The sequence below is a fragment of the Orcinus orca genome, chromosome X, assembly GCF_937001465.1.
Source record: "Orcinus orca chromosome X, mOrcOrc1.1, whole genome shotgun sequence".
NCBI classification, from domain to species: domain Eukaryota; kingdom Metazoa; phylum Chordata; class Mammalia; order Artiodactyla; family Delphinidae; genus Orcinus; species Orcinus orca.
The window spans coordinates 49,690,168-49,717,704 of NC_064580.1; the positions used below are offsets into that span (position 1 = coordinate 49,690,168).

The 27,537-nt window shown below is 36.3% G+C and overlaps 1 protein-coding gene across 3 annotated transcripts in view; it reads left to right on the top strand.

Annotated features, from left to right (window-relative positions):
• The window catches only part of KLF8 (KLF transcription factor 8), a 71,622-nt gene extending 44,347 nt beyond the window's left edge, over window positions 1–27,275 (top strand). For all 3 annotated transcript variants that reach the window (XM_049704628.1, XM_049704629.1, XM_049704627.1), the window contains one exon: window positions 20,959–27,275. In XM_049704628.1, the coding sequence (XP_049560585.1) occupies window positions 20,959–20,974 (16 nt within the window). In that variant the 3' untranslated portion in view covers window positions 20,975–27,275. The remainder of the gene's footprint in view (window positions 1–20,958) is intronic.
• Window positions 27,276–27,537: the final 262 nt, after the last annotated feature.

Here is a 27,537-nt window from a genome sequence, read left to right on the forward strand (position 1 = left end):
CAGGAGGCGAGCAGTGGGCAAGCGAGTGAAACTTCATCTGTATTTACAGCTGCTCCCCATCACTTGCATTACTGCCTGAGCTCCTTCTCCTGTCATATCAGTGGTGGCCTTAGAGTCTCATAGGAGCACAAACCCTACTGTGAACTGTGCATACAAGGGATCTAGGTTGCACACTCCTTATGAGAATCTAATGCCTGATGATCTGAGGTAGAGCTGAGGAAATGATGCTAGTGCTGGGGAGTGGCTGCAAATACAGATTATCATTAGCAGAATGGTTTGACTGCACAGAGACCATAATAAATCAATTGCTTGCAGACTCATATCAAAACCCTATCAATGAGTGGCAAGTGAAAACAAGCTCAGGGCTCCTACTGATTCTGCATTATGGTGAGTTGTATAATTATTTCATTATATATTACAATGTTATAATAATAGAAATAAAGTGCACAATAAATGTAATGCACTTGAATCATCCCGAAACCATCTCCACCACCCCAGTCCATGGAAAAGTTGTCTTCCATGAAACTGGTCCCTGGTGCCAAAAAGGTTGGGGACCACTGTATTAGAGAAAAAGCTTTCATCTTTTCATCATTGAGTATGATGTTAACTGTAGGCTTGCCTTTATTATGGTGAGGTATATTCCCTCTATGCTCACTTTTTGAGAGTTTTTATTATAAACATGCTGAATTTTGTCAAGTGCTTCTTCAGTGCTTATTGAGATTATCTCATGATTTTTATTCTTCTTTTTGTTAATCTGTTTTGATTGATTTGCAAATATTGAACCATTCTTGCAACCCTGGAATAAGTCCCACTTAACCATAGATCCTTTTTATGTACTGTTGGTTCCTTTTGCTAATATTTTGTTCAGGATTTTTACATATATATTCATCAGAGATATTGGTGCATAATTTTGATTTTATAGTTTCTTTTTCTGGTTTTGGTATCAGGGTAATGGTGGCCTCGTATAATGAATTTGAGAATACTCCATCCTCTATAATTTCTTTGTATGGTTTGAGAAGAATAGGTATTAACTCTTCTTTATTTTTTAAAAATTTATTTTACTTATTTTATTGTTGGCTGCATTGGGTCTTCATTGATTGCGTGAGGGCTTTCTCTAATTGCAGCGAGCAGGAGCTACTCTTCATTGTGGTGCATGGGCTTCTCATTGCAGTGGCTTCTCTTGTTGCAGAGCATGGGCTGTAGGCACATGGGCTTCAGTAGTTGCAGCATATGGGCTTAGGAGTTGTGGCTCACGGGCTCTAGAGTGCAGGCTGAGTAGTTGTGATGCATGGGCTTAGTTGCTCTGTGGCATGTGGGATCTTCCTGGACCAGGGTTCAAACCTATGCCCCCTATGTTGGCAGGCAGATTCTTAACCACTGCACCACCAGGGTAACTCTAACTCTTCTTTAAATGTTTGGTAGAATTTCCCTTTGAATTCAACAGACCTTGAAATTTTGTTTGCTGGGAATTTTTTTTTGTTTTTTTGGTAACAAATTTAATTTCACTACTAGTGATCATTCTGACTAGGTTGTCTATTGCTTTCTAGTTCAGTTTTGGAAGGTTGTATGTTTCTAGAAATTTGTCCATTTCTTCTAGGTTTTCCATTTTGTTGACATATAACTATTGATAGTTTTCTCTTTTAATTTTTTTATCTCTGTGTAATTCATTGTTATTTCCTCCTCTTTCATTTGTTTTGTTTATTTGTATCCTCTCTCTTTTCTTTTTGATGAGGCTACATAAAGATTGATCAATTTTGTTTATCTTCTCAAAAAAACTAGGTCTTAGTTTCATTGACCATTTCTATTGTTTTGTTTTTGTTTGATCTCCATGTTATTTATTTCCTTGCTGATCTTTATGATTTCCTTTCTTCTGCTGACTTTGGGCTTTCTTTGTTCATCTTTTTCTAATTCTTTTAGATGGAAGTTTAGATTGTTTTTTTGAGATTTTTCTTGTTTCTTCTGGTAGGCCTGTATTGACAAAACTTCCCTCTTAGAACTGCTTTTGCTGCATCCCATAGATTTTGGAAACTTGTGTTTCCATTTTCATCTACCTGGAGGTATTTTCTGATTTCCTCCTTGATTTCTTCATTGAACCATTGGTTTTTGTAGAAGCCTGTTGTTTGGTCTCCATGTGTTCGTGCTTTTCCTATTTTTCTTCTTGTAATTGATTTCTAGTTTTATACCATTGTTGTTGGGAAAAAGTACATGATATTATTTCTATCTTCTTAAATTTATTGAGGCTTCTTTTGTGGCCTAACATGTGATCTATCCTGGAGAATGTTCCATGTGCACTTGAAAAAAATGTGTATTTTGCTGTTTTGTGATCAAATGTCCTATAGATATCTATTAAGTCCAACTGGACTATTGTGTCATTTAAGACCACTGTTGCCTTATTGATTTTCTGTACAAATGGTCTGTCAATTGCTATAAGTAGAGTGTTAAAGTTCCCTACTATTATTGAATTATTGTCATTTTGTTTTATGTATTTAGGTGCTCCCATATTGGGTTCTTATATGTTAACAAAATATCATCTTCTTGTATTGATTCCTTTATCATTATATAATGCCTTTGTTTGTCTTTGGTTATGGCCTTTGTTTTAAAGTCTATTTTGTCTTTGAGTATTGTTACCTCTACTTTCATATTTATTTCATTTGTATGAAATATTTTTCCAACCCCTCAGTTTCCTTCTGTGTGTGTGTTTAACTCTGAAGTGAGTCTCTTGTAAGCAACATACACATGGGTCTTGTTTTGGTATTCAGTCACCATATTTTTTTATTGGAGCATTTAGTCCATTGACATCTGAAGTAGTTATTGATAGGTATGTACTTATTCCCATCTTATTACTTGTTTTCTGATTGTTTTTGTAGTTCTTCTCTGTTCATTTCTTCTTCTGTTTTTCTTCCCTTGTGGTTTGATGATTTTTTTTAAAGTAGTATTATTGTATTCCCTTATTTTTATTTTTTGGGTCTGTATTTTTTGGGTCTTTATTTTTTGGGTCTGTGACTCTGTGCAAGCTCTAGGCTCATGTCAGCTACAGACAGAGGATGAAGCTATCTCCATTTTACTGCCTGTGGAGGCACCCACAATTGTTTTCCTTGCTTGGCTCAGACACAGCATTGGATGGAAGTCCCCTTTGTCCCTCACAGCTGATTTAGTCCCTAGCTTCTGCTGCACCCACCCAGTTCTGGAATCATAATGCAGGGCAGGTGGGAGTCCTGTGGGGATTCTCAGCATATACAGGGCATGAGCTGTGGTAGAGTGGCCACTGTCAGGTTTTCGATTTGTGGTTAGCATGGGGTTCATATATGTTGATCTATAACTATATCTACTCTTTTAAACCCGTAGTCGTTTAAGTTCAAACACATTCTAAAAAATCCACATTTTTTACTTCCCTCCCCAATGTTTTGTTTTTTTTGACATCATATTTTACATCTTCATGTTTATCTCTTAACTGTTTATGTAGTTATAGTTGCTTTTATAATATGTTGTCTTTTTAATCTTTGTACTGGCTTACTTAATTGGTTGATCTTCAATCCTTACTATATATTTGCCTTTCCTGGTGGGATTTTCCCTTTACAATAGATTCTTACTTCTTTTCCACTTAGAGAAGACCCTTTAACATTTCTTTTATGGTAGGTTTAGTATTGATGAACTCTTTTAGTTTTTTCTTGTCTGAGAAGTTCTTTATCTCTCTGATTCTGAATGATAATCTTGCTGGGTAGAGTATCATAGGTTGCAGGGTTTTTTTTCCCCTTTCAACCCTTTGAATATATTATACCATTCCCTTCTTGCCTACAAAGTTTCTGCAGAGAAATTAGCTGATAGTCTTATGGATGTTCCCTTGTATATGACTTTGTTTTTCTATTGATTCCTATATAATTGTGTCTTTAACTTTTGTTATTTGTAAAAATATGGTATATCTTGGTGTAGATCTGTTTGGGTTAATCTAGTTTGGTACCCTCTGTGCTTCCTGTACTTGTATATCTGTTTCCATCTTTAAGTTTGGGAAGTTTTCAGCCATAATTTACTCAAATACATCTTCAATCCCCTTCTCTCTCTCTTCTTCTGAGACCCCTATAATGTGAACGTTGGTACGCTTAATGTTATCCCAGATATCTTATACTGCTTTTATTTTTAAATTGGTTTTTCTTTTTGCTGTTCTGATTGGGTGATTTCCAGTATTCTACCTTCCATATCACTTATGTGTTCTTATGCATCACTTAATTTGCTATTCATTCCTTCTAGTGTGTATTTTATTTCACTTATTTAATTCTTCATTTCTTAATGGGGCTTTTTAAATGTTTTCTACTTGTTAAAATTTTTACTGTGTTCATCTATAATCTTCCCTAATTTACTTAACATTTTTGTTACCAATGCTTTGAATTCTTTGTCAAATTGTTTATTTCTGTTTCATTATTCATTTTCTTCAGGTATATTCTCTTGCTCTTTTCATTGAGAGCAGTTCCTCTGCCTTTTCATTTTGCTTAAATTTCTCTGTCTCTATTAATTTAGGTGAAACAGTTACCTATTACTTTCTTGAAGGGGTGTTCTTATGTGGGAGTGCCCTGTACAGAATGTGTGTGCCCAATGCCTTTGCTTGGAGAGCTGGATTTGATGTGGATGCAAGTCATTTCTTTCCCCAGGGTGTGCTGGCAGCTATCACTTTGGTGGGGCTGGAGATGGAGAAGCTAGAGATGGAGCTGGGTGTGAGGTGGAACTTCCCCTCTGCTCAGTAGCCATCATGGCCCTATCAGAGGTGGGGTCTGATCCCATGTTGCTGGAGCAGAAGTTCTGAGGGTCAGGCCTGAGCTGTCTCTGTTTAAGTGTGTGTTTTCCCTTCTCCCAGGATTCGGGTCCTTGCCCCAGAGTGGCAGAGTGCTGAAGCAATGTGACTCTGTGCAAGCTCTAGGCTCATGTCAGCTACAGACAGAGGATGAAGCTATCTCCATTTTACTGCCTGTGGAGGCACCCACAATTGTTTTCCTTGCTTGGCTCAGACACAGCATTGGATGGAAGTCCCCTTTGTCCCTCACAGCTGATTTAGTCCCTAGCTTCTGCTGCACCCACCCAGTTCTGGAATCATAATGCAGGGCAGGTGGGAGTCCTGTGGGGATTCTCAGCATATACAGGGCATGAGCTGTGGTAGAGTGGCCACTGTCAGAGTTTTGGGCTACATCTGATGCACTGCTTGAGTAAGAACTAACAATAGCTACCACCACTCTACCCAGGCTCTCCTCTGGGAATCAGTATCCTCTGCATTCTACAGCCAAGTCTTCTTCCTGGTCATGGCAACCCTAGATCCAGTGTGGCACTGTGGCAAGAAGTGAGCAGGCCAAAGCATTTGCTGGGCTCAGGCTGGGATGCATTCAGAGAAGGCCATGGAAATCTGGCAATCATTAGATCAGTCTTCTCTCCATCCTGCCTCAGAGGCAAGCCAACATACACACGTGCTTATCACTAGTGAAGTCCAGGCTTCCCACAGCCCTCCCGTTAGTCCAATCATTCCTCCAACCAACCAAGTGAGCTCATCTCTCCCGCTCAGGAGTCCAGGACTTGGGTGCCCAATCTGTGGCTCTCATGGCTCATTTCCAAGGGCTGGTGTCTGCCTGTGCATTCTCCCCTTCCTTCTGAGGCCCTTCCCAGGGGCACAGATCCTGACCCAATCACTTTTCTTTCCTTCCTACCACATTACATGTGGATCTTTCTAACAGCCTTGGTTGTATACGAGTCTTTCTGCCAGTTTTCAGCTAGCTTTCTGTGTGACTTGTTCCATGTATAGTTGAATTTTTGCTGTGTTCATGGGGAAGATGAGCTCGATGTCCTCTTACTCCTCCATCTTGATCAATCCCCCTCTTGCTGCATTTAGAATTCTCTCTTTGTGTTTAATTTTTGCCATTTTCATTATGAAATGTCTTGGTATGGGTCTCTTTGCATTCATCTTGTTTAGGACTCTCTGTGCTTTCTGCACCTGGATATCTGTTTCCTTCTTCACATTTGGGAAGTTTTCAGCTGCAATTTCATCAAATTCATTTTTGACACTTTCTCTCTCTTTTCCCCTTCTGGAATCCCTATAATGTGAATGTTAGAACATTTGATATTGTCTCAAAGGTCCCTTAAACTACCATAATTTTTTAAATCGTTTTTCTTTTTGCTGTCCTGATTGGGTGATATCCATTATTCTACCTTGCAGATCACTTATGCATTTTTCTGTATCACCTAGTCTTCTGTTATTTTTTTCTAGTGAATTTTTAATTTCAGTTATTATATTCTTCAGTCCTGACTGTTTTTTAAAATATTTTCTAGTTTCTAGTGAAATTCTAAAGTGTTCAACTGTTCTTTTTGCAAGTTCATTTAGCATTTTATTAGTAATGCTTTGAACACTACTTCTGATAATTTATTATTATTATTTTTTAAATAAAGCAGTGTGTACATGTCAATCCCAAACTCCTTAAATATCCCTCCCTGCTACCTTTCCCCATTGACAACCAAAAATTCATTCTCTAAATCTGTGAGTCTGTTCCTGTTTTGTAAATAAGTTCATTTGTATCATTTTTTTATTCTGCATATAAGTGATGTAATATAATATTTGTCTTTCTCTGACTTACTTCACTTAGTGTGATAATCTCCAGGTCTATCCATGTTGCTACATTATTTTATTATTTTTAATGGCTGAGTAATATTCCATTGCATATATGTACCACATCTTCTTTATCCAGTCCTCTTTTGAAAGACATTTAGGTTGCTTCCATGTCATGGATATTGTAAATACTGCTTCAATGAATATTAGGGTGCATGTATCTTTTTGAATTATGGTATTCTCTGGGTATATGCCCAGGAGTGGGATTGCTGGGTCATATGGTAGTTTTATTTTTAGTTTTTTAAGGAATCTCTGTACTGTTCTCATAGTTGCTGTACCAATTTACATTCCCACCAACAGTGTAGGAGGCTTATATTTTCTCCACATCTTCTCCAGCATTTATTGTTTGTAGATTTTTTGATGATGGCCATTCTGAATGGTGTGAGTTGATACCTCATTATAGTTTTGATTTGCATTTCTCTAATAATTGCTGATGTTGAGCATCTTTTTTAATGTACATTTTGGCCATTTGTATGTCTTCTTTAGAGAAATGTCTATTTAGATCTTCTGCCCATTTTTTGTTTGGGTTATTTGTTTTTTTGATATTGAGCTCTATGACCTGTTTGTATATTTTGGAGATTAATCTCTTGTCAGTTGTTTCATTTGCAAAAATTTTCTCCCATTCTGTGGGTTGTCTTTTTGGTTTGTTTTTTTTTTTAAGTTTCCTTTGCTATGCAAAAGTTTTATGTTAAATTAGATCCCATTTGTTTATTTTTCTTCTTATTTTCATTACTCTAAGAGGTAGATGAAAAAAGGTCATGCAGCAATTTATGTCAAAGAGTGTTCTGCCTATGTTTTCCTCTAAGACTTTTATAGTGTCCAGCCTTTCATTCAGGTCTTTAATCCATTTTGAGTTTATTTTTCTGTATGGTCTTATGGAGTGTTCTAATTTCATTCTTTTACATGTAGCTGTCCAGTTTTCCCAGCACCATTTATTGAAGAGACTATCTTTGCTTCATTGTTGTTTCTTGCCTCCTTTGTTATAGATTAGGTGACCATAGGTTCATGGGTTTATCTCTTGGCTTTATATCCTATTCCCTTGATCTATATTACTGTTTTTGCACCAATACCATACTGTCGTGATTACTGTAGCTTTGTAGTATAGTCTGAAGACAGGGAGCTGGATTCTTCCAGATCTGTTTTTCTTTCTCAAGATTGCTTTGGCTATTTGTGCTCTTTTGTGTTTCCATACAAACTGTAAACTTTTTTGTTCTAATTCTGTGAAAAATGCCCTTGGTAATTTACAAGGAATTGCACTGAATCTGTAGATTGCTTTGAGTAGTATAGTCATTTTAACAAACAATATTGACTCTTCCAATCCAAGAATATCTTATATATCTCCATCTGTTTGTGCCATCTTTGATTTCTTTCATCAGTATCTTATAGTTTTCTGAGGACAGGTCTTTTGTCTCCTTAGGTAGGTTTATTCCTAGGTATTTTATTCTTTTTGCTCTAATGGTAAATGGGATTGTTTTCTTAATTTCTCTTTTTGATCTTTCATTGTTAGTGTATAGGGATGCAAGAGATTTTTGTGTATCAATTTTGTAACCTGCAACTTTACCAAATTCATTGATTAGCTCTAGAAGTTTTCTGGTGGCATCTTTAGGATTTTCCATGTATAGTATCATGTCATCTGCAAACAGTGACATTTTTACTTCTTTTCCAGTTTGGATTCCTTCTATTTATTTTTCTTCTCTGATTTCCATGGCTAGGACTTCCAAAACTATGATGAATAATAATGGTGAGAGTGGACATCCTTGTCTTGTTCTTGGTCTTAGAGGAAATGCTTTCAGCTTTTCACCATTGAGAATGATGTTTGCTATGGGTTTGTCACATATGGCCTTTATTATGTTGAGATAGGTTCCCTCTATGCTCACTTTCTGGAGAGTTTTTATCATAAATCATTGTTGAATTTTGTCAAAAGCTTTTTCTGAATCTATTGAGATGATCATATGGGTTTTATTCATCAGTTTGTTAATATGGTGTATCACATTGATTGTTTTGCATATATTGAAGAATCCTTGCATCTCTGGGATAAATCCCACTTGATCAGGGTGTATGATTCTTTTAATGTGTTGTTGGATTCTGTTTGCTTGTATTTTTTTGAGGATTTTTGCATCTATGTTCATCAGTGATACTGGCCTGTAATTTCCTTTTTTTGATATCTTTGTCTGGTTTTGGTATCAGGGTAATATTGGCCTGATAGAATGAGCTGGGGAATGTTCCTTCCTCTGCAATTTTTGGAAGAGTTTGGGAAGGATAAGTGTTTATTCTCTAAATGTTTGATAGAATTCACCTGTGAAGCCATCTGGTCCTGGACTTTGGTTTGTTGGAATATTTTAAATCACAGTTTCAATTTCATTACTTGTGATTAGTCTGTTCATACTTCCTATTTCTTCCTGGTTCAGTCTTGGAAGGTTTTACCTTTCTAAGAATTTGTCCATTTCTTTCAGGTTGTCCATTTTATAGACATATAGTTGCTTGTAGTAGTATGTTATGATCCTTTGTATTTCTGTGGTGCCAGTAACTTCTCCCTTTTTATTTCCAATTTTATTGATTTAAATTATCTCCCTTTTTTCTTGGTGAGTCTGGATAAAGTTTTATCAATTTTGTTTATATTCTCAAAGAACTAGCTTTTAGTTTCATTGATCTTTGCTATTTTCTTTCTCTCTATTTCATTTATTTCTGCTCTGATCTTTATGATTTCTTTCCTTCTAAGTTTGAGTTTCATTTGTTCTTCTTTCTCTAATTGCTTTAGGTGTAAGGTCAGATTGTTTATTTGTGATTTCTCTCGTTTCTTGAGGTAGGGTTGTATTGCTATTAACTTCCCTCTTAGAACTGCTTTTGCTGCATCACATAGGTTTTGGGTCATCATGTTTCCATTGTCATTTGTTTCCAGGTATTTTTTGATTTCTTCTTTGATTTCTTCAGTGATCCATTGGTTATTTAGTAGCATATTGTTTAGCCTCCATGTGTTTGTGGTTTTTAAAGTTTTTTTTTCTGTAATTGAGTTTTAATCTCATATCATTGTGGTTGGAAAAGATGTTTGGTATAATTTCAATTTTCTTAAATTTACCAAGGCTTCATTTGTGACCTAAGGTGTGGTCTATCCTGCAGAATGTTCCACATGCACTTGAGAAGAAAGTGTATTCTGCTGCTTTTGGATGAAATGTCCTATAAATATCAATTAAGTCTATCTAGTCTAATGTGTCATTTAAGGCATGTGTTTCCTGATTAATTTTCTGTCTGCATAATCTGTCCATTGGTGTAAGTAGGGTGTTAAAGTCCCCCACTATTATTGTGTTACTGTTGATTTCCCTTTTTATGGTTGTTAGTATTTGCTTTATGTATTGATATTCTGTTATGTTGGGTGCATAAATATATACAAATATTATATCTTCTCCTTGGATTAATCCCTTGATCATTATGTAGTGTCCTTCCTTGTCTCTTGCAACAGCCTTTTTTTAAAGTCTATTTTTTCTGTTATGAGTATTGCTACCCCAGCTTTCTTTTGGTTTCCATTTGCCTGGAATATTTTTTCCATCCCCTCACTTTCAGTCTATATATGTCACTAGGTCTGATGTGGGTCTCTTGTAGATAGCATACATATAACTCTTGTTTTTGTATCCATTCAGCCAGTCTATGTCTCTTGGTTGGAGCATTTAATTTGTTTACATTTGAGGTAATTATCAATATGTATGTTCCTATTGCCATTTTCCTAATTGTTTTGGGTTTGTTTTTGTAGGCCTTTTTTCTTCCTTTCCTCTTTTGTTCTGTTCTCTTGTCTTTCTTGCCTAGAGAGGTTCCTTTAGCAATTGTTGTATAATGCTTTGGTGGTGCTGAATCCTCTTAGCTTTTGCTTGTCTGTAATGCTTTTGATTTCTCCATCGAATGTGAATGAGAGCCTTGCTTGTTAGAGTATTCTTGGTTGTAGGTTTTTTAAACAAATGCCATAAAGAAAGAAAAAGAAAGACACCATAAATTATAAAGGGATCAATACAAGAAGATAATATTACACTTGTTAAATTTATGCACCCTATATTGGAGCATGTAAATATATAAAATAAATACTAAGGGACATAAAGGGAGAAAGGGATAGTAATACAACCTTAGTAGGGGCCTTTAATAACCACTGATATCCATGGAAATATCATTTAGACAGAAAATTCAATAAGGCACCAGAGGTCCTAAATGACACAGTAGACCAGTTGAACTTAATTTATATCTACAAGACACAATATCCAAAAAACAAAACAAAGCAAAACATCAAAATACACATTCTTTTCAAGTGTGCATGGAATGTTCTCTAAGGTAGACCATATACTAGGTAACAAAACAAGCCTCATAAATTTAAGAGGATGGAGATAATTTCAAGCATCATTATGACAACAGCAGTGTGAATCTAGAAATTAAACACAGAAAGAAAAACAGAAACAGAACAAACATGAGGAAAATAAACATGCTACTAAAATAACCAATGGGTCAAAGATGAAATCAAAGAAGAAATCAGAAAATACCTAAAGACAAACAAAAATGAAAACACAACCTTACAAAATTTATGGGATGCAGCAGAAGCAGTTCTAAGAGGCAAGTTCATAGCAATACAGGACCTCCTCAAGAAACAGGAATAATCAAATAAACAACCTAACCTACCACCTAAAAGAATTTCAAAAAAGAAGAACAAACAAAACCAATGGTCAGCAGAAGGAATGAAATAATGAAGATTGGAGGGTAAATAAATAAAATAGATTTTTTAAATAACAGAAAAGGTCAATAAAACCAAGAGCTGTTTTGGGTTTTTTTTTTTTTAAGATAAACAGAATCAACAAATTCTAGACAGGCTCACCAAAAAGAAAAGAGAGAGGACCCAAATACATAAAATAAGGAATGAAGGAGGAGAAATATCTGATAACACATCCATAAAAAACATTATAAGAGAATACTATGAAAAGTTATGTACCAAAAAGGTGGACAACCTGGAGGAAATGAACAAGTTTCTAGAAACATACAGCTTGCCAAGAGTGATTCAAAAAGAAACAGATAATATGAACAGACTAATCACTAAAAGTGGAATAGGATTTGTAATTTTAAAAACTCCCTTCAAACAAAAGTCGGGGAACAGAGGACTTCACTGGGGAATTCTATCAAACATACAAAGAAGAGATTATACCTATCCCTCTAAAACCATTCCAAAAAAATTTAAGAGGATGGAACACTCCCAAATTCATTCTATGAAGCCACCAACACCCTGATACCAAAACCAGACACTACAAAAAAGAAAAAGAAAAAGAAAATTACAGGCCAATGTCTTTGATGAATATTCAGGCAAAAATCCTTAACAAAATACTAGCAAACCAAATACAACAGTGCCTAAAAAGGATCATGCACCATAATCATTCCAGATGACTCAACATTTGCAAATCAATCAGTGTGATACCCCACATTAACAAAAGGAAAGACAAAAAACACATGATCATCTCAATAGAGGCAGAGAAAGCATGTGACAAAATTCAACATCCATTCATGATAAAAACTCATAAAAGTGGGTATAGGGAGAATGTTTCTCAACATATTAAAAACCATTTATAACAAACTCACAGCCAATGCAATACTCAATGGTGAAAAGCTGAAAGCCTTCAAGCTAAATTCAGGAATAAGACAAGGACGCTGACTCTCACCAATTCTATTCAACATAGTTTTGGAATTTCTAGCCACCACAATCGGACAAGAAAAGGAAATAAAAAGTATCTAACTTGGAAAAGAAGAGGTAAAACTGTCACTATTTGCAGATGAAATGATCGTCTATATATAGAGAGAACCCTATAGTCTCCACACAAAATCTATTAGAACTAACAAAAGAATTAAGAAAGTTAGCAGGATACAAGATAAATATACAGAAATCTGTTGCATTTCTTTACACTAACAATGAAAGAATACCATTTAAAGTCACATCAAAAATCTTTAAGAACAATCTAAACCTAGGAGGTGAAAACTATAAAACATTCATAAAGGAAATTGAAGAGGATTCAAAGAAATGGAAATATAACCCATGCTCTTAGATTAGAAGAATTAATATTGTTAAAATGGCCATACTACCCAAAGCAATCTACAGATTTAATGCAATCTTTCTCAAAGTACCCATGTGACATTTTTCACATAATCCTAAAATAATCCTAAATAATCCTAAATAATCCTAAATAATCCTAAATAATCCTGAAATTTGTATGGAACTACAGAAAAACAGAATTGGCACAGCAATCCTGAGGAAAATGAATAGAGCTGGAGGTATAGCCCTTCCAGAATTCAGACTATACTAAAAAGCTACAGGAATCCAAACATTGTGGTATTGGCACAAAAACAGACATATAGCTCAGTGGAACAGAATAGAGAGCCCAGCAATAAACCCACACACCTATGGTCAATTAATCTATGACAAAGGAGGCAAGAACGTACAATGGAGAAAAGACAGTCTCTTCAACAAGTGGTGTTGGGAAAGTTGGACAGTTTAATGTAAATCAATGAAATTAGAACACTGCCTCACACCATATACAAAAATAAACTCAAAATGGTTTAAAGACCTAAATATAAGACATGACACCATACAACTCCTAGAGGAGAACATAGGGAAAACATTCTTGGACATAAATCATAGGAACATTTTCTTACATCAGTCTCCCAATGCAAAAGGGAAAAAAGCAAAAATAAGTTGGACCTAATAAAACTTAAACTCTTTTGCACAACAATGAAAATCATAAAGAAAATGAAAAGACAACCTATGGAATTGAAGAAAATATTTGCAAATGATGCAACCAACAATGGGTTAATTTCCAAAATACACAAACATATAACTCAATATTAAAAGAACAAACAACTCAATCAAGAAATGGGCAGAAGACTTAAACAGACATTTCTCCAAAGAAGACATACAGTTGGACATCAGGGACATGAAAAGATGCTCAACATTGCTAATTATTAGAGAAATGCAAATCAAAACCACAATGAGGTATCATCTCACACTAGTCAAAATGGCTATCATCAAAATCTACAAATAGTAAATGTTGGAGAGGGTGTGGAGAAAAGGGAACCCTCTTATATTGTTCGTGGGAATGTAAATTGGTGCAGCCACTGTTGAAAACAGTATGGAGATTCCTTTAAAAACTAAAAGTAAAGCTACTATATGATACAGCAATCCCATTCCTGGTTATATATACAGAAAAGATAAAAACTCTAATTTGAAAAGATACGTGCACCCCATGTTCATAGCAGCACTATTTAAAACAGCCAAGACACGGGAAAAAAAACAGTTACGCATCAACAGAGGATTGGTTTGAGAAGATGTGGTATATATATAATGGAATATTACTCAGCCATAAAAAAGAATGAAATATTGTCATTTCAAGCAACATGGATGGACCTAGAGAATATTATACTTAGTGAAGTAAGTCAGACAAAGACAAATATATGATATCACTTACATGTGGAATCTGAAAAGTAATACAAAGGAATCTCTATACAAAATAGAAACAGACTCATAGACATAGAAAACAAACTTATGGTTACCAAAGGGGAAAGGATTATGGGAGGGATAATTTAGATTTATGGGATTAACAGATACAAACTACTGTACTTAAAATAGATAAGAAACAAGGATATACTGCATAACATAGGGAGTTATATTCAGTATCTTGTAATAACTTGTAACGGAAAATAACCTGGTAAGAAATATACATGTATAAATATAACTTCAAATATATATATTTATTTATTTATATTTACAATGTTGTATTAGTTTCAGGTGTACAGTGAAATGATTCAGTTCATTTTGCTCTACACCTGAAACTAACACAACATTGTAAATCAATTATACTTCAATAAAAGAAGCTTCCCCCCTATGTTTACTTCTGTAATTTTATGGTTTCTGGTTTTACATTTTAGATGTTAATCCATTTTGAGCTTATTTTTGTATATGATATGAGATAAGGGTCCAATTTCATTCTTCTGTATGTGGATATCCAGTTTTTCCAACACCATTCATCAAAGACATTATTCTCTCATTGTTTGTTATAGACACGTTGTTGAAGATCAATTGACTATAGATGCATGTATTTCTATCTGAGCTCTCTATTCCATTGGTCTATATCTCTATTTTCATGTCAGTACTTTACTATTTTGATTACTGTAGCTTTGTAATATATTTTGAAATCAGGACTTGGAATGCCTCCAACCTTATTATTTTTTATCAAAATTGCTTTGGCTATTCAGGGTCTTTTGCAGTTCCACATGAACTTTAGAATTCTTTTTTCTATTACTGTAAAGAACACCATTGGGGTTTTGATAGGAGTCACATTGAATCTGTAGGTCATTTTGAGTTATGGATATCTTAACAATATTAATTTTACCAATCCACGAACATGCGATATCTTTCCAGATGGAAAGATGTCTGTACCTTCTTTAATTTCCTTCATTGGTGTTGTATAATTTTCTGTGTACAAGTCTCTAACCTCATTGGTTAAATTTATTCCTATTTTATTCTTTTTGTAGCTATTTTGAATTGTATTGTTTCCTTCATTTCTGTTTCAGATACTTTGTTGTTTGTGTTTAGAAACATGAGTGATTTTTCTCTTTTGTTTTTGTATATTGCAAGTTTACTGAATTCTTTAATTCTAAATCCTTTAATTAGGTCAGTTTTTGTTTGTTTAAAATTTGCTGTTGAAGTAAGTCAGAAAGAGCAAAACAAATACTGTATGTTAACACATATATATGGAATCTAAGAAAACAAACAAAAAAAGTCGTGAAGAACATAGGGGTAAGACGGGAATAAAGACACAGACCTACTAGAGAATGGACTTGAGGATAGGGGGAGGGGGAAGGGTAAGCTGTGACAAAGTGAGAGAGTGGCATGGACAGACATACACTACCAAACATAAAATAGATCACTAGTGGGAAGCAACCACATAACACAGGGAGATCAGCTCAGTGGTTTGTGACCACCTAGAGGGGTGGGATAGGGAGGGTGGGAGGGAGGGAGACGCAAGAGGAAAGAGATATGGGAACATATGTGTATGTATAACTGATTCACTTTGTTATAAAGTAGAAACTAACACATCATTGTAAAGGAATTATACTCCAATAAAGATGTTAAAAAAATTGGTGTTGTTTATATATATGATCATATCATCTGCAAATGAAGATAACTTTTTTCTTCCTTTCTGTTTTGGGTGCCTTTCGTTTACTGAAGTGTAGTTGATTTACAATGTTGCATTAATTTCTGTTGTAGAGCAAAGTGATTCAGTTATACATACGAATACATTCTTTTTTATATTCTTTTCCATTATGGTTTATCACAGGATATTTAATATAGTTCCCTGTGCTATACAGTAGGACCTTGTTTATCTACTCTATATATAATAGTTTGCATCTGCTAACACTAAACTCCCAATCCATCCCTCCCCCACACTCCCTCCCCTTTGGCCATAAGTCTGATCTCTATGTCTGTGAATCTATTTTTGTTTCACAGATGGGTTCATTTGTGTCACATTTTAGATTCCACATATAAATGATATTGTATGGTATTTGTCTTTCTCTTGCTTACTTCACTTAGTATGATAATCTCCAGGTCCATCCATGTTGCTGTAAATGGCATTATTTCATTCTTTTTTATGGCTGAGTAATATTCCATTGTATATATGTACCACATCTTCTTTATCCATTCATCTGACTATGGACATTTAGGTTGTTTCCATGTCTTGGCTATCATGAATAGTGCTGCTATGAACATAGGGGTTGCATGTATCTTTTTGAATTTTAGTTTTGTCCAGATATATGCCAAGGAATGGGATTGCTGGATCATATGGCAACTTTCCTTTAAGTTTTTTAAGGAAACTCCATACTGTTTTCCATAGTGGCTGTACCAACTTACATTCCCACCAATAGTGTAGGAGGATTCCCTTTTCTCCACACCCTCTCCACCATTTGTTGTTTGTAGACTTTTTAATGATGGTCATTCTGACCAGTGTGAGGTAGTACCTCATTGTAATTTTTATTTGCATTTCTCTAATAATTAGTGATGTTGAGCATCTTGGGTGACTTTTTTATTTCCTTTTCTTGTATAATGCTATGGCTACGAGTTCCAGTACGATGAAGAAAAGAAAGGGGAAGAGTCAGCTTCCTTACCTTGTGCTGGATCTTAGGACAAAAGCTTTTAGTTTTTTGCTATTGATTGTGATGTTAGTTGTTGTCATGTGTGTCTTGTGTTGAAGTAAGTTCTTATATACCTACTTTGTTGAGCATTTTAATTATGAATGGATACTGAACTTTTTCAAGTGCTTTTACTCCATCTATTAAGATGATCATGCAGATTTTTTCTTAAATTTGTTAATGTGTTTTATCACGTTCATTGATTTAAGTATATCGAACCATCCTTGCATCATCCCAGGGATAAGTCCAACTTGATCATGGTGTATAATCTTTTTTTTTTTTTTTTTTTGTGGTACATGGGCCTCTCACTGTCGTGGCCTCTCCCATTGCGAAGCACAGGCTCCGGACGCGCAGGCTCAGCGGCCATGGCTCATGGGCCCAGCCGCTCCGTGGCCTGTGGGATCTTCCCAGACCGGGGCACGAACCTGTGTCCCCTGCATTGGCAGGCAGACTCTCAACCACTGCGCCACCAGGGAAGCCCCCTATAGTCTTTTTAATGTACAGTGGAATTCAGTTTGCTAGGATTTTATTGAGGATTTTTGCATGTATATTCATCAAGGATATTGGCCTATAGTTTTCTTATCTTCTGCTTTGTTTGGTTTTGATATCAGGGTGATGCTGTTCTCATGGAATGAGTTTGGAAGTGTTCCTTCCTCTCCCATTTTTTGGAAGATTTAAGGAGAATTAGTATAAATTCTTTGGATGTAGAATTCACTTGTGAAGACCTCTGGTCCTGGGGTTTTCTTTGTTTAGAGATTTTTGATTACTGATTCAATTTCCTTATTTTTTATTGATCTATTCAAGCTTACTATGTTTTAATTCAGTTTTTGTAGGTTATGTTTCTAGGAATTTATCCATTTCTTATAAGTTGTCTAGTTTTTGGCATATAACTGTTTATAATTGTCCCTTATAATCCTTTTTATTTTTGTGGCATCCATTGTAATGTCTCTTCTCTTATTTCTGATTTTATTTACTTCAATCTTCTGTTACATTTATTATTGATTCCTTCATCAAATCAATAAATGATTTGAGTACCAGTATGTGCCAGACAATAGATTACACCAGTAGCCTTGTATTCATTGTAATCCATCTTGCATATCATGGCTAGATCATTTCAACATTCAGATTTGATCAAGTCACTCTCGAGTTCAAAAGGTGTTTAGTGTTGCACACTCCCCCCACCCCCCAACCACTGCCTTCTGGCAGTGGTGTACCAAGAGGGACAGGGCAGTGGGAGATGTCATAGCCAGAAGGAGTATCTTATCATTGACTTACAACTGGAACATGATGATAACAAAGAGCAAACGTTTAGTTTATTTTGTTTTAAAATTCTTTATAGTCAATGCATCCCCCTTATTGCCTATATCTGAGGCAGACTACTCTCACTGCCCCCCTCTTTGGTATGTCACTACATTTCATGATAAAATCCAAATTCTTTAGTCTGGCCTTTGTAATAGGGACCATCTCATGGAAATTCTGTAAAGATTTTTACAGAATTCAGGATGGCTGATCCCATGCCCCATGCATCATTTATGGTACTTCCTACCGGCCCATGCCCCCAACTGACTGGGTTGCTTTTCACCTACTGTTCTACCCATCTAAACCTACCCATGTTTCAAGCTTAATGCCTTCACACTAGCGCACAGATTATTAAGCCTTGGAACTTATATCATACTTTGTCACATAGCTAATATGTACATTTTTTTTTTTTGCGGTACGCGGGCTTCTCACTGTTGTGGCCTCTCCCGTTGCGGAGCACAGGCTCTGGACGCACAGGCTCAGCGGCCATGGCTCATGGGTCCAGCCGCTCCGTGGCATGTGGGATCCTCCTGGACCGGGGCACGAACCTGCATCCCCTGCATCGGCAGGTGGACTCTCAACCACTGTGCCACCAGGGAAGCCCCTAATATGTACATTTTATATTATTATTTTCCCTATGTATGTTTTGTCCTTCAATATCGATGATGTATTGATGAAGGTCATGAGTTGAGTTGTACCACATGAAGTGCATTAGCACAAACAGGAGCCTGTTCAATGATAATAAAAGGTAACAGCTTTTGCAATAGGAAAAATTGGTCTCCTTGCTGAATTGTGTAATTTGTGTATTCTAGCAATGAGCTCTTATCACCACAGGGTGTCACTGCTTTACAAGTCAAATTTTCTTCATTTGATTGTAGAGAAGATAGAAGTAAGAGAAATTCTTGAGAGATTGCAACAAAATGTATAGCAGTGTTTGGAGGTGTGGAGATGGAATGGAATTATATAGACCAAACTGAAAAATCCCATTTACACACTAAACACCATCTACAGTCTCATTCTCCTTTCCACTGGTATTTTGCTGTGTAGTCTTCCAGATCTTTTCTCTTTGTTTGGGGGTTGTGTGTGTGTGTGAGGGAGAGAGAGAAAAACAGAGACAGACACAGAGACACAGAGGTAGAGAAGTTTAGAGAACATAAATGGGATCCTACTCTGTGTGTGTGTATGTGTGTGGTGCATAGCCATTCAGTAGCTTTTTCTTTTCATTTTATAACATTTCATTGGCCGTCTTTTGTTCTCACTACATCCAACTCTATCTCATTCTTCTTAGCAGCTAATGCAGCAATTTCTGTATATTGAAATGATCAGTAATTGGCATATTTAATCCTCAAAATAGTTGCCTTGGTATTGTCCACAACTGTGAGTCAGAGTGAATTCCATTCTGTTGCCCATTGTTTGAAAGCTGTACAGTTAATTAGTAAGCACTTAGGAGGATTGATAAGTGTTGAGCAGTAAGTTGAAAAACAGCATATGCAAACAAGATTGCCACCAGAATTTAGAACAACATAAAATAAAATGCTCTGGAGTATTTATAAGGAGAAGAGGAGAAAGAGCCAAAGTAAGAAAGACCATTAAAATACCAATACATTTTGTACAGGTTGGCTAAAACGTTCATTCAAGTTTTTCCATAAGATGTTACAGAAAAACCCAAACGAACTTTTTGGCCAACCCAGTACCTACAGTATCTCTTATTTATGATTATAAGATTATACATGCTCATCATAGAAGATGGGAAGTAGAGAAGCACATTAAAAAGAAAACAATCGTTACCCTAACCCCATAATCTTAACTTAACCATAGTTAATATTTATTTTTTGCTCATACCGTCTTACCTTTTTACGTTTAAATTTTTATTATAAGATACAGCTACATGATTTTTAAAACATTCCAACAATACAGGAAGGTGAAAAGTAAAAATCCTCTTCTCACCTGATTCTCATCTTCTCTTCTCATTCTCATCCTCACTTTCCAGATATTCACTCACTGTTAATAATTTCTCTCATAATTTATATTTAAGTGTGTTGATATTGCCTTTATTCTGAGTATATAAATATGTGTTATGTGACATATACACCATTATGGGGTTATACTGTGTTAATGTTTTTTATATTACTTTTTTTTCATATAGTTTTCTACCCAAAGCATACATATTCCATATATAACCCAGGTGCAACCTGGGGGTACTGAGCAAGCATGTAACTATTTCAAAAAGTTTGACTTGACACTTCTCCTCACCCCATTCCATGCCACTGAGTTTCTGATCTTTCACAGAAAAAGGCCTGTAGTCTTAACTGAAGACCCATTCCAGTGAACCACACATTCTTCCTGTGTGTATAGCTCTATTTTAGACTATTATTTTTGGGGAGCTATTAGAGGAGAAAATACAGTTACTACCGTGTGGTATAGTGGAAAATGTCAAAGATTTGGGTTTTGATCCCAGCTTTATCATTTATTGGCTGTGTTTAAAGGATAAAATGTTTCATACAACCTTGTGAGATATTTTTATCCCTCTTTAGAGATGAAAAAACAGAGATCCAGCCAGGGAGAAGTGACTTATTTAAGGTCACACAACTACTATGTACTAGAGCCAGGATTCAAGCAAAGGCCTGTTTGAGGCACAGCCTATGTGTTTTCCATTCAACCATCGTGGCTTCTCTTTGGGACTTCAGTAAAGGTGAAAGAGAACATGTCTTTAAAGTGATTGCTTAATTTTTTGACTTTATAAAAGGTTATGTACTCTGTTATCTTTTCGGGATCCAAACGTCTCTTATCTGACTCCCTTTGTTTTGTCATATTCCCTTTTTTAGGAGAGAAGCCTTATAAATGCACCTGGGATGGCTGCTCCTGGAAATTTGCTCGCTCAGATGAGCTAACCCGCCATTTCCGCAAGCACACAGGCATCAAGCCTTTCCGGTGCACAGACTGCAATCGTAGCTTTTCTCGCTCTGACCACCTGTCTCTGCACCGCCGGCGCCATGACACCATGTGAGCGGCACAGACTGCACTAGAAGAGCTGCACTGGTCTCTTTCTTGTGTGTGTGTGTGTGTGTGTATGTGTGTGTGTGTGTGTGCGCGCGTGCGTGCGCGCGCGCGCGCAATGGGATCATGACCATCTTTTCCTCTTTGACTCAGCTTGCCTCTGGGATGGGATTGGAACAGTTCACTGAGCCAGGCTGACGAAACTGGAGGAAAATATAGCTGATCTTCCATAGGGACTCTTTATATTCCACGTTCATTTCTCCACTGACCAGTCCCCAGTTTTTTCAACCTCCGCATGGGTTGAATTCCAGTGCGGCACCCATGGTTGCCCCCCTCCCGTCCCTGTTATGAGATAGGACATTTTTCCTACAATAAGAAAACAGGAATCAAATTCAAGGCTGTGAACAAACATACACTGCTTTTTGTTCTTATTTTCCTCTTGTTTTATAGAATTCTTATCATATTTCTGAATCAGTACATCAAAGTGGTTGGTAGTGTCCTAAATTGACTTTTTTCAAGTTCCTAGACAGAAGAGGGCATAACATTGTAGTTGGCTGGTAAGATTTACAGGGATTTGGGTCCTGAGTATAGGGCACATTCTCAGTGAATAAGCTGAGTCCCATACCAAGCTCCAAGGTTTTGTAAAGCCAATCCTATTTGTTCTTACAGTTTGGTTTTCAGACAGTGCTGGTGCTTCTTGCTTCTTTAGTCCATCAAAGGGAATGAAAGGATCTTTTTGTTCTTCTCCTTTTCCTCCTCTTCTTCCTCCTCCTCCTTCAGGATTAAAGATTTTGCTGCACAATTACATTCTTTGTTTTGTTAAATTTGAACAAAAATTCAAAGCACACATCGACGTGCCAGTAGGGTAAAAAGTGTTCCAGGAGAGTAAGTTGGGCAGTGACAGGAACAAGTAGACCCAGGATGATCCTGAAAACAAATAGAGGAGGACTTTTTATGGATAGGATATCAAAAGTGCTATAATCACAAGTCTCATTCAAATGGCAATCTGTTGAGACAATGTCTTGAGGGGCTACACTGTACTGTTTATTCTTCTGTTTACATAAAGCAACTGTTATGTGCATATTGCATGATGAGAAATGACACACTGGGGCCATGTTATACAGAGGTGAGGGGTTGGAAGAAAAAAATGTGTTAAGTACATGGCATTATTAGCATGCATTCCTATGTTTCAAATGGAACTATAAGAGGCATTTAGTGAAAACTGACAAACAGAAAGCAAGTTGATGTTCTGCAACTGCTATGAACATCTAAGCCATTTATTTTAGCCATTATAGCATGTTGCATAATATACACACTTGTTTACCCAATCAATGTTTTATAATAGTCTCTGGGACATAAAACCCTCTGTTCCAGGCCCTGGACCTCAGATCTACCTCCACATGGCATATTTCCTCTCCTGGGGTCAGGGAGGGGAGGTTTGCATCACTTAATTGTGGACACAGCCTCTCTCCTGGAAAAGGTTGTCTTCATACGGTACCCCTTTTCCTTGGCAGATATTCAACAAGTCTCTCTTGAATACTTCAGGTCATTACTTCCCAAGGCCACCTAGTCTGACTAAATCATAGAATTCTAGCACCAAGAAGGGATCCTATTAGCTATCTAGTCCTACCCATCATTAATATTTTACAGATGAGACAAATACGGGTCAGATTCCTTCCCCAGATGTTTCCTTGAGGCCTTACAGACCTGCACACCCATTCTCCCAGGGATCACATTATTAAACCAAATTAAAGAAAAATTTACATGATTGGTTGCAGTATTTGTCCAAGTTTATATGTTAGGCTTCAGAAAAATTTAGACCACTCACAAAATCATTTACAGTTGACTAAATTGTAAATAAAATGTGCTTGTGGTCATTGATATATAACATTAGGAACACAGTTTTTCTATTCTAACACTTTCTATAATATCTCAGGTTTGCTTTACCTCATTTCAAGTTACAGTGTCTTTTCAGACCATAAACCCTCATAAATTTAAGGACTACCTGTATTTTTCAAAATGATATGTAGATTTTTACTATTTTAGCCTTGTTATTTTGATATAAGTTTTACCCTGACTTTAAGTGTGCAAGTTCCACACTGTAGACTAATTGTTAAAGCACTAGGAAATATCTAGGGCCAATCTGTTAAAGGGGACTTCTATGCAGGTGTAAGACATGTTGTTAAAGGTGAATTGCCATCATACATAAGTTAAGCTTATAATTGAGTAGTTGATATGGTATTTCACAGTAGAGTCTAAGGGCTTACCCATTTTCTCCAGAGTTTGGATTTTAGACTCCTTTTCCAGAGTTCATAACTGACCTGTGCCCATCAGGATCTTTTGCATTGGAGCATATGATCTATTTATAAATAAAGACTATAAAACATAGTGTTGTACTAACTAGGATAATCAAATTAGAATTCCAAATATTGGTATCTCTAAGTCTTTATTCAAATTTTTTCCTGCAAAGTAATGAGGGACTTTGTTAATGCTTTATTAATTGTCTATGGTCAGGAAACAATTCTAACCCTATTTTCATTGCTCTCTTCCCTCCAAATAATGATAAAATCTTTACAAATTATTTCCATATTCTTTAAGAAATATATCAACATTCATTAAGAGTATTTCATGGAGCACAGGTACTCGAATACAGTATAATACTGTACCACACCAAAAGCACATGGAACTTTGCTAAATAGACAGTGAGATGGAAAATAATTGTCTCTCTTAGGTAGCATTTGGAATTAATTGAATTTGCTGTGCTCACACCAGCTAACCACCATTATGTGGACAGTTGCCTAGGGCATGGAAAATGGCCTTGATCGATAGGGTTGAATAATATCTTGGAATTTATTGCAGTGGAATTCCTCCATTTGTAGATGATTGGCAATTGAACATTACTATTGATAATTATGATTGGAAAATTCAGGAAAAACTATGAAGAATATGAACTGCTGAGTACATTAGGTGGAGTGCATTATAGGCAAGACAGAAAGGTTTGTGAGAATAAATTCTTAAATTCTTTTTAAATAAAGTTTTTATTTTAAAACAGTTTTAGATTTACAGAAAAATTCTGAAGATAGTACAGAGTTTCCCTATATCTCAGTTTTCCCTATTACTAACATCTTTCATTAGATGTACATTTGTTGCAATTAATGAAGTAATGATACATTATTATTAATTAAAGTCCAAACTTCATTCAGATTTTCTTAGTTTTTACCTAATATCCTTTTTCTTTTCCAGCATCCTGTTCAGGATACCACATCACATTTAGTAGTCATATATCCTTAGGCTTCTCTTGGTTGTGACAATTTCTCAGACTTTCCTTGTTTCCTATGACCTTGGCAGTTTCAAGGGGTCCCTCAATTAATATCTGTCTGATGTTTTTCTCATGATTAAACTGAGCTTATAGGTTTGGGGGAGGAAGACCACAGAGGTGAACTGCCATTTTCATCACATCATATTAACATGACTTATACCCTTGATGTTAATCTTGATCACCTGGCTGAGATAGTGTTTGTCAGGTTTCTCCTCTGTATTCCACCCCACCTTCCATAAGGTGGAAGGAAATCACTTCCATAAGGTGGAAGGAAACCCTTTGGAAGGAAATCACTATGTGCAGCCCACACTTAAGGAGTGGTTAGCTATGCATTACATGCCTGAGGGTGAGTATCTACATAAATTATTTGGAATTCTGCGTGGTAGAGTTGTCTTTTCTCCCTCATTTATTTATTTATGCAATCATTTTCTTGTATCAGTATGGACTTATGGATATTTATTTAGTACTTTGGGTTATAGTCCAATGCAACTTATTTTGTTACTCAAATTGTTCCAGCGTTGGTCGTTGGGCACTCTTTTGGGTTGATTTCCATGTTCTTTTGACAGACCCCCATCTTTTTTTTAGCACACCTTTATTTTCCAGCACTACAAGATGCTGCAAGCTCATCCTCTATATTTTTTTTGCCGAATCCTGTAATCAACCATTTCTTTAAGGAGTCCTGGTTTCTTTTAATGGAGAATTGTATTAGAAATGAAGATCTGGGCATTAGGTATGCTTGTTGCTACTTGTATTTTTGCTTCTAAGTCATCTCAGCTAACAGAGCAAGGAAATATATGTGTGTGCACTAACCCATGTATATCTATACATACATATCTACAAATATTTCTGTATGTAATCATCCATATCTTTATTAAGCTAAACATGAGTTCATACTGATGTCTCCTACTCCAATCCCTTACCACATGGATCATCTTATCCTAGCCTTTTGCCTTTGTTCACTCTAACCTTCCACTCCAACAGTGAGAAACCTGGCTCCCACACGTTGCCATCTACTTACTTACTTGTTCAGTTCCAGAGTACCTGTATAGTGGTATCTGAATTGTTAGCCTGTACACCTGTGGGAACACTTAGAACACAGTGCTTATGTACATGATAGTAACAGTTTTAGAACTCTAACAGCTCTTTGAAACAAAGTGATCTGCAAAATTCAGGAGTTAGAGATTTCGATGACCTGAGTTCCAGGAACTTGGGGTGTATCCTACCCTCAAAAGGTTTTCCGAAGAGCAAAACCATTGGGAATTGATCTAATCTTTAATAAGCCAAGGGAAATTATTGATCCTCCCTAGTGTGTTAATAGCTATATAGAAATAGGTATACTGAAGAAAGTAGCTGTGCCCAATTTAAAGAAACACTTAGCACTGTCTTTTCTCACTGGTAAATATGGCTCTCTGACAATAGAGGTGCTACCCTAAGTTACCTCTCTTCCATATTTTCCCATCTCTCACTTTATTGATCTTAGGCAAGTCACATCGCCTCTCTGTGCCTCAGTTAACCCATCTGTAAAATGGGGATCCAAATACCTACCTCACAGGATTGTTGTGAGGATTCTCATTAATGGATGTTGGCAAAAATTACAAGTGATCCTTAAATGAACAACAAAGTATTATGATTACCATTATGATGATAATTATAGTACTCTATATTTACCCTAGAAAAAGGAGAGGATTAGGCTTCCTGGATGATAAAGAGCTAAATTTGAGTAAGTAAAAAGGATAATTGAAGAGTGGTCACTGGAAGCAATATTATCTCTTCCTCTTACTTTCCCTACATTCTCTTCATTGCTAACTATAAGATTCTCATCTGTTTTTATACTCAAAGCATATTAGGGTCTAAAGGAATAAGTAGGCAAAATCCATTGCTGTAAAAGCTGTATTCTTCCCCTTTCCTCACTCTGCCTGGACCACATTACATGTCACCCTGTCAGAAGCACAGAGGCAATCTCCCACAGCCCTTCAAACTTTGGCCAGTCCAGCATCACCAGTTACATTTTGTCTTTCCACACTTATTATATTCTGAACAGTATAGGTAGAAGGGAAGTGGGGTGGGGTGGTTGGGGTGGGAGTGGGACAGAAGAGAATAGAACTTATACTAGTGGCAGGATATTTCTTTGATTCTCAAATACTGGTTTTACCTCCCATTTCTTTTTCTGGTGGTGGGTTGGGGACAGGGGGAGAGACACTATTTTGTTTATTAAGAAACTCTCCTTCCTTTCCAGTAGATGTTTCCCAGGATCAGTATAAGTAGTTGTTTTGGACGTTATAACTATGTTGTATGCAGTGCTGTTTTCATTGTATTTCTGAATAAAAAGAGGAAGAGAATCCCTAGTGGTGTCCATCCTTGTTTTTTGACAGGAGGACACAGTGGGAAAACAGTGCCAGAAATTGACTGTTCATTTTTGTGTTGGGGAAAGGAGCCTGCAGTGAAATGATTGATTGTTTTTTGTCATTGTTTGTTTAAAGAAGTTATAGAACAGCATATTAAGCTTTAGTATTTATAACTCATGTCTCTGCCTTGTTATTTCAGTACTTTAGAGCAGCACCCTGTTTTTTCTCTATTTTATACTAGTTCTTGCTCCAGTGACATGGCTGTGAGACTAAGATTGTGAGCAATCTCTCATATTCAAACCTGTTAGGTCCCTGGAGATACTCAAAAACTGCCTCAGTTAGCATGGTCACTTATAGATTACTACGTTCTCGTTCAATGGGACATTTCCTCTGTGGCATCCAGGCAGGGTGTATGTTTGGGAACTAAACAATCTTGTTACGTCTGATTATTGTACTTTTTATTAATAAAAAAATATTTGAAACTTCAGAATCCATGGCTGTTATCTTGAATTTGTCTTCATTTACGTTTCCACAACATTGCATGGCACCAGTAAATCGTTTTCGTTTTCCTTCCCTTAACTGGGTAAAGTTATGGTGAAACTACTTTATACTAGCATGGGGCAAGAAAGGAAGCTGGGCTGTCTTAAACACAATAATTTCTCTAAGTACATGAGGCCCTCTCCATTCTTGGAAATCTATTCAGCATGTCCCTGAATGGGACTGCATGGAGACTGTGCTCCTTT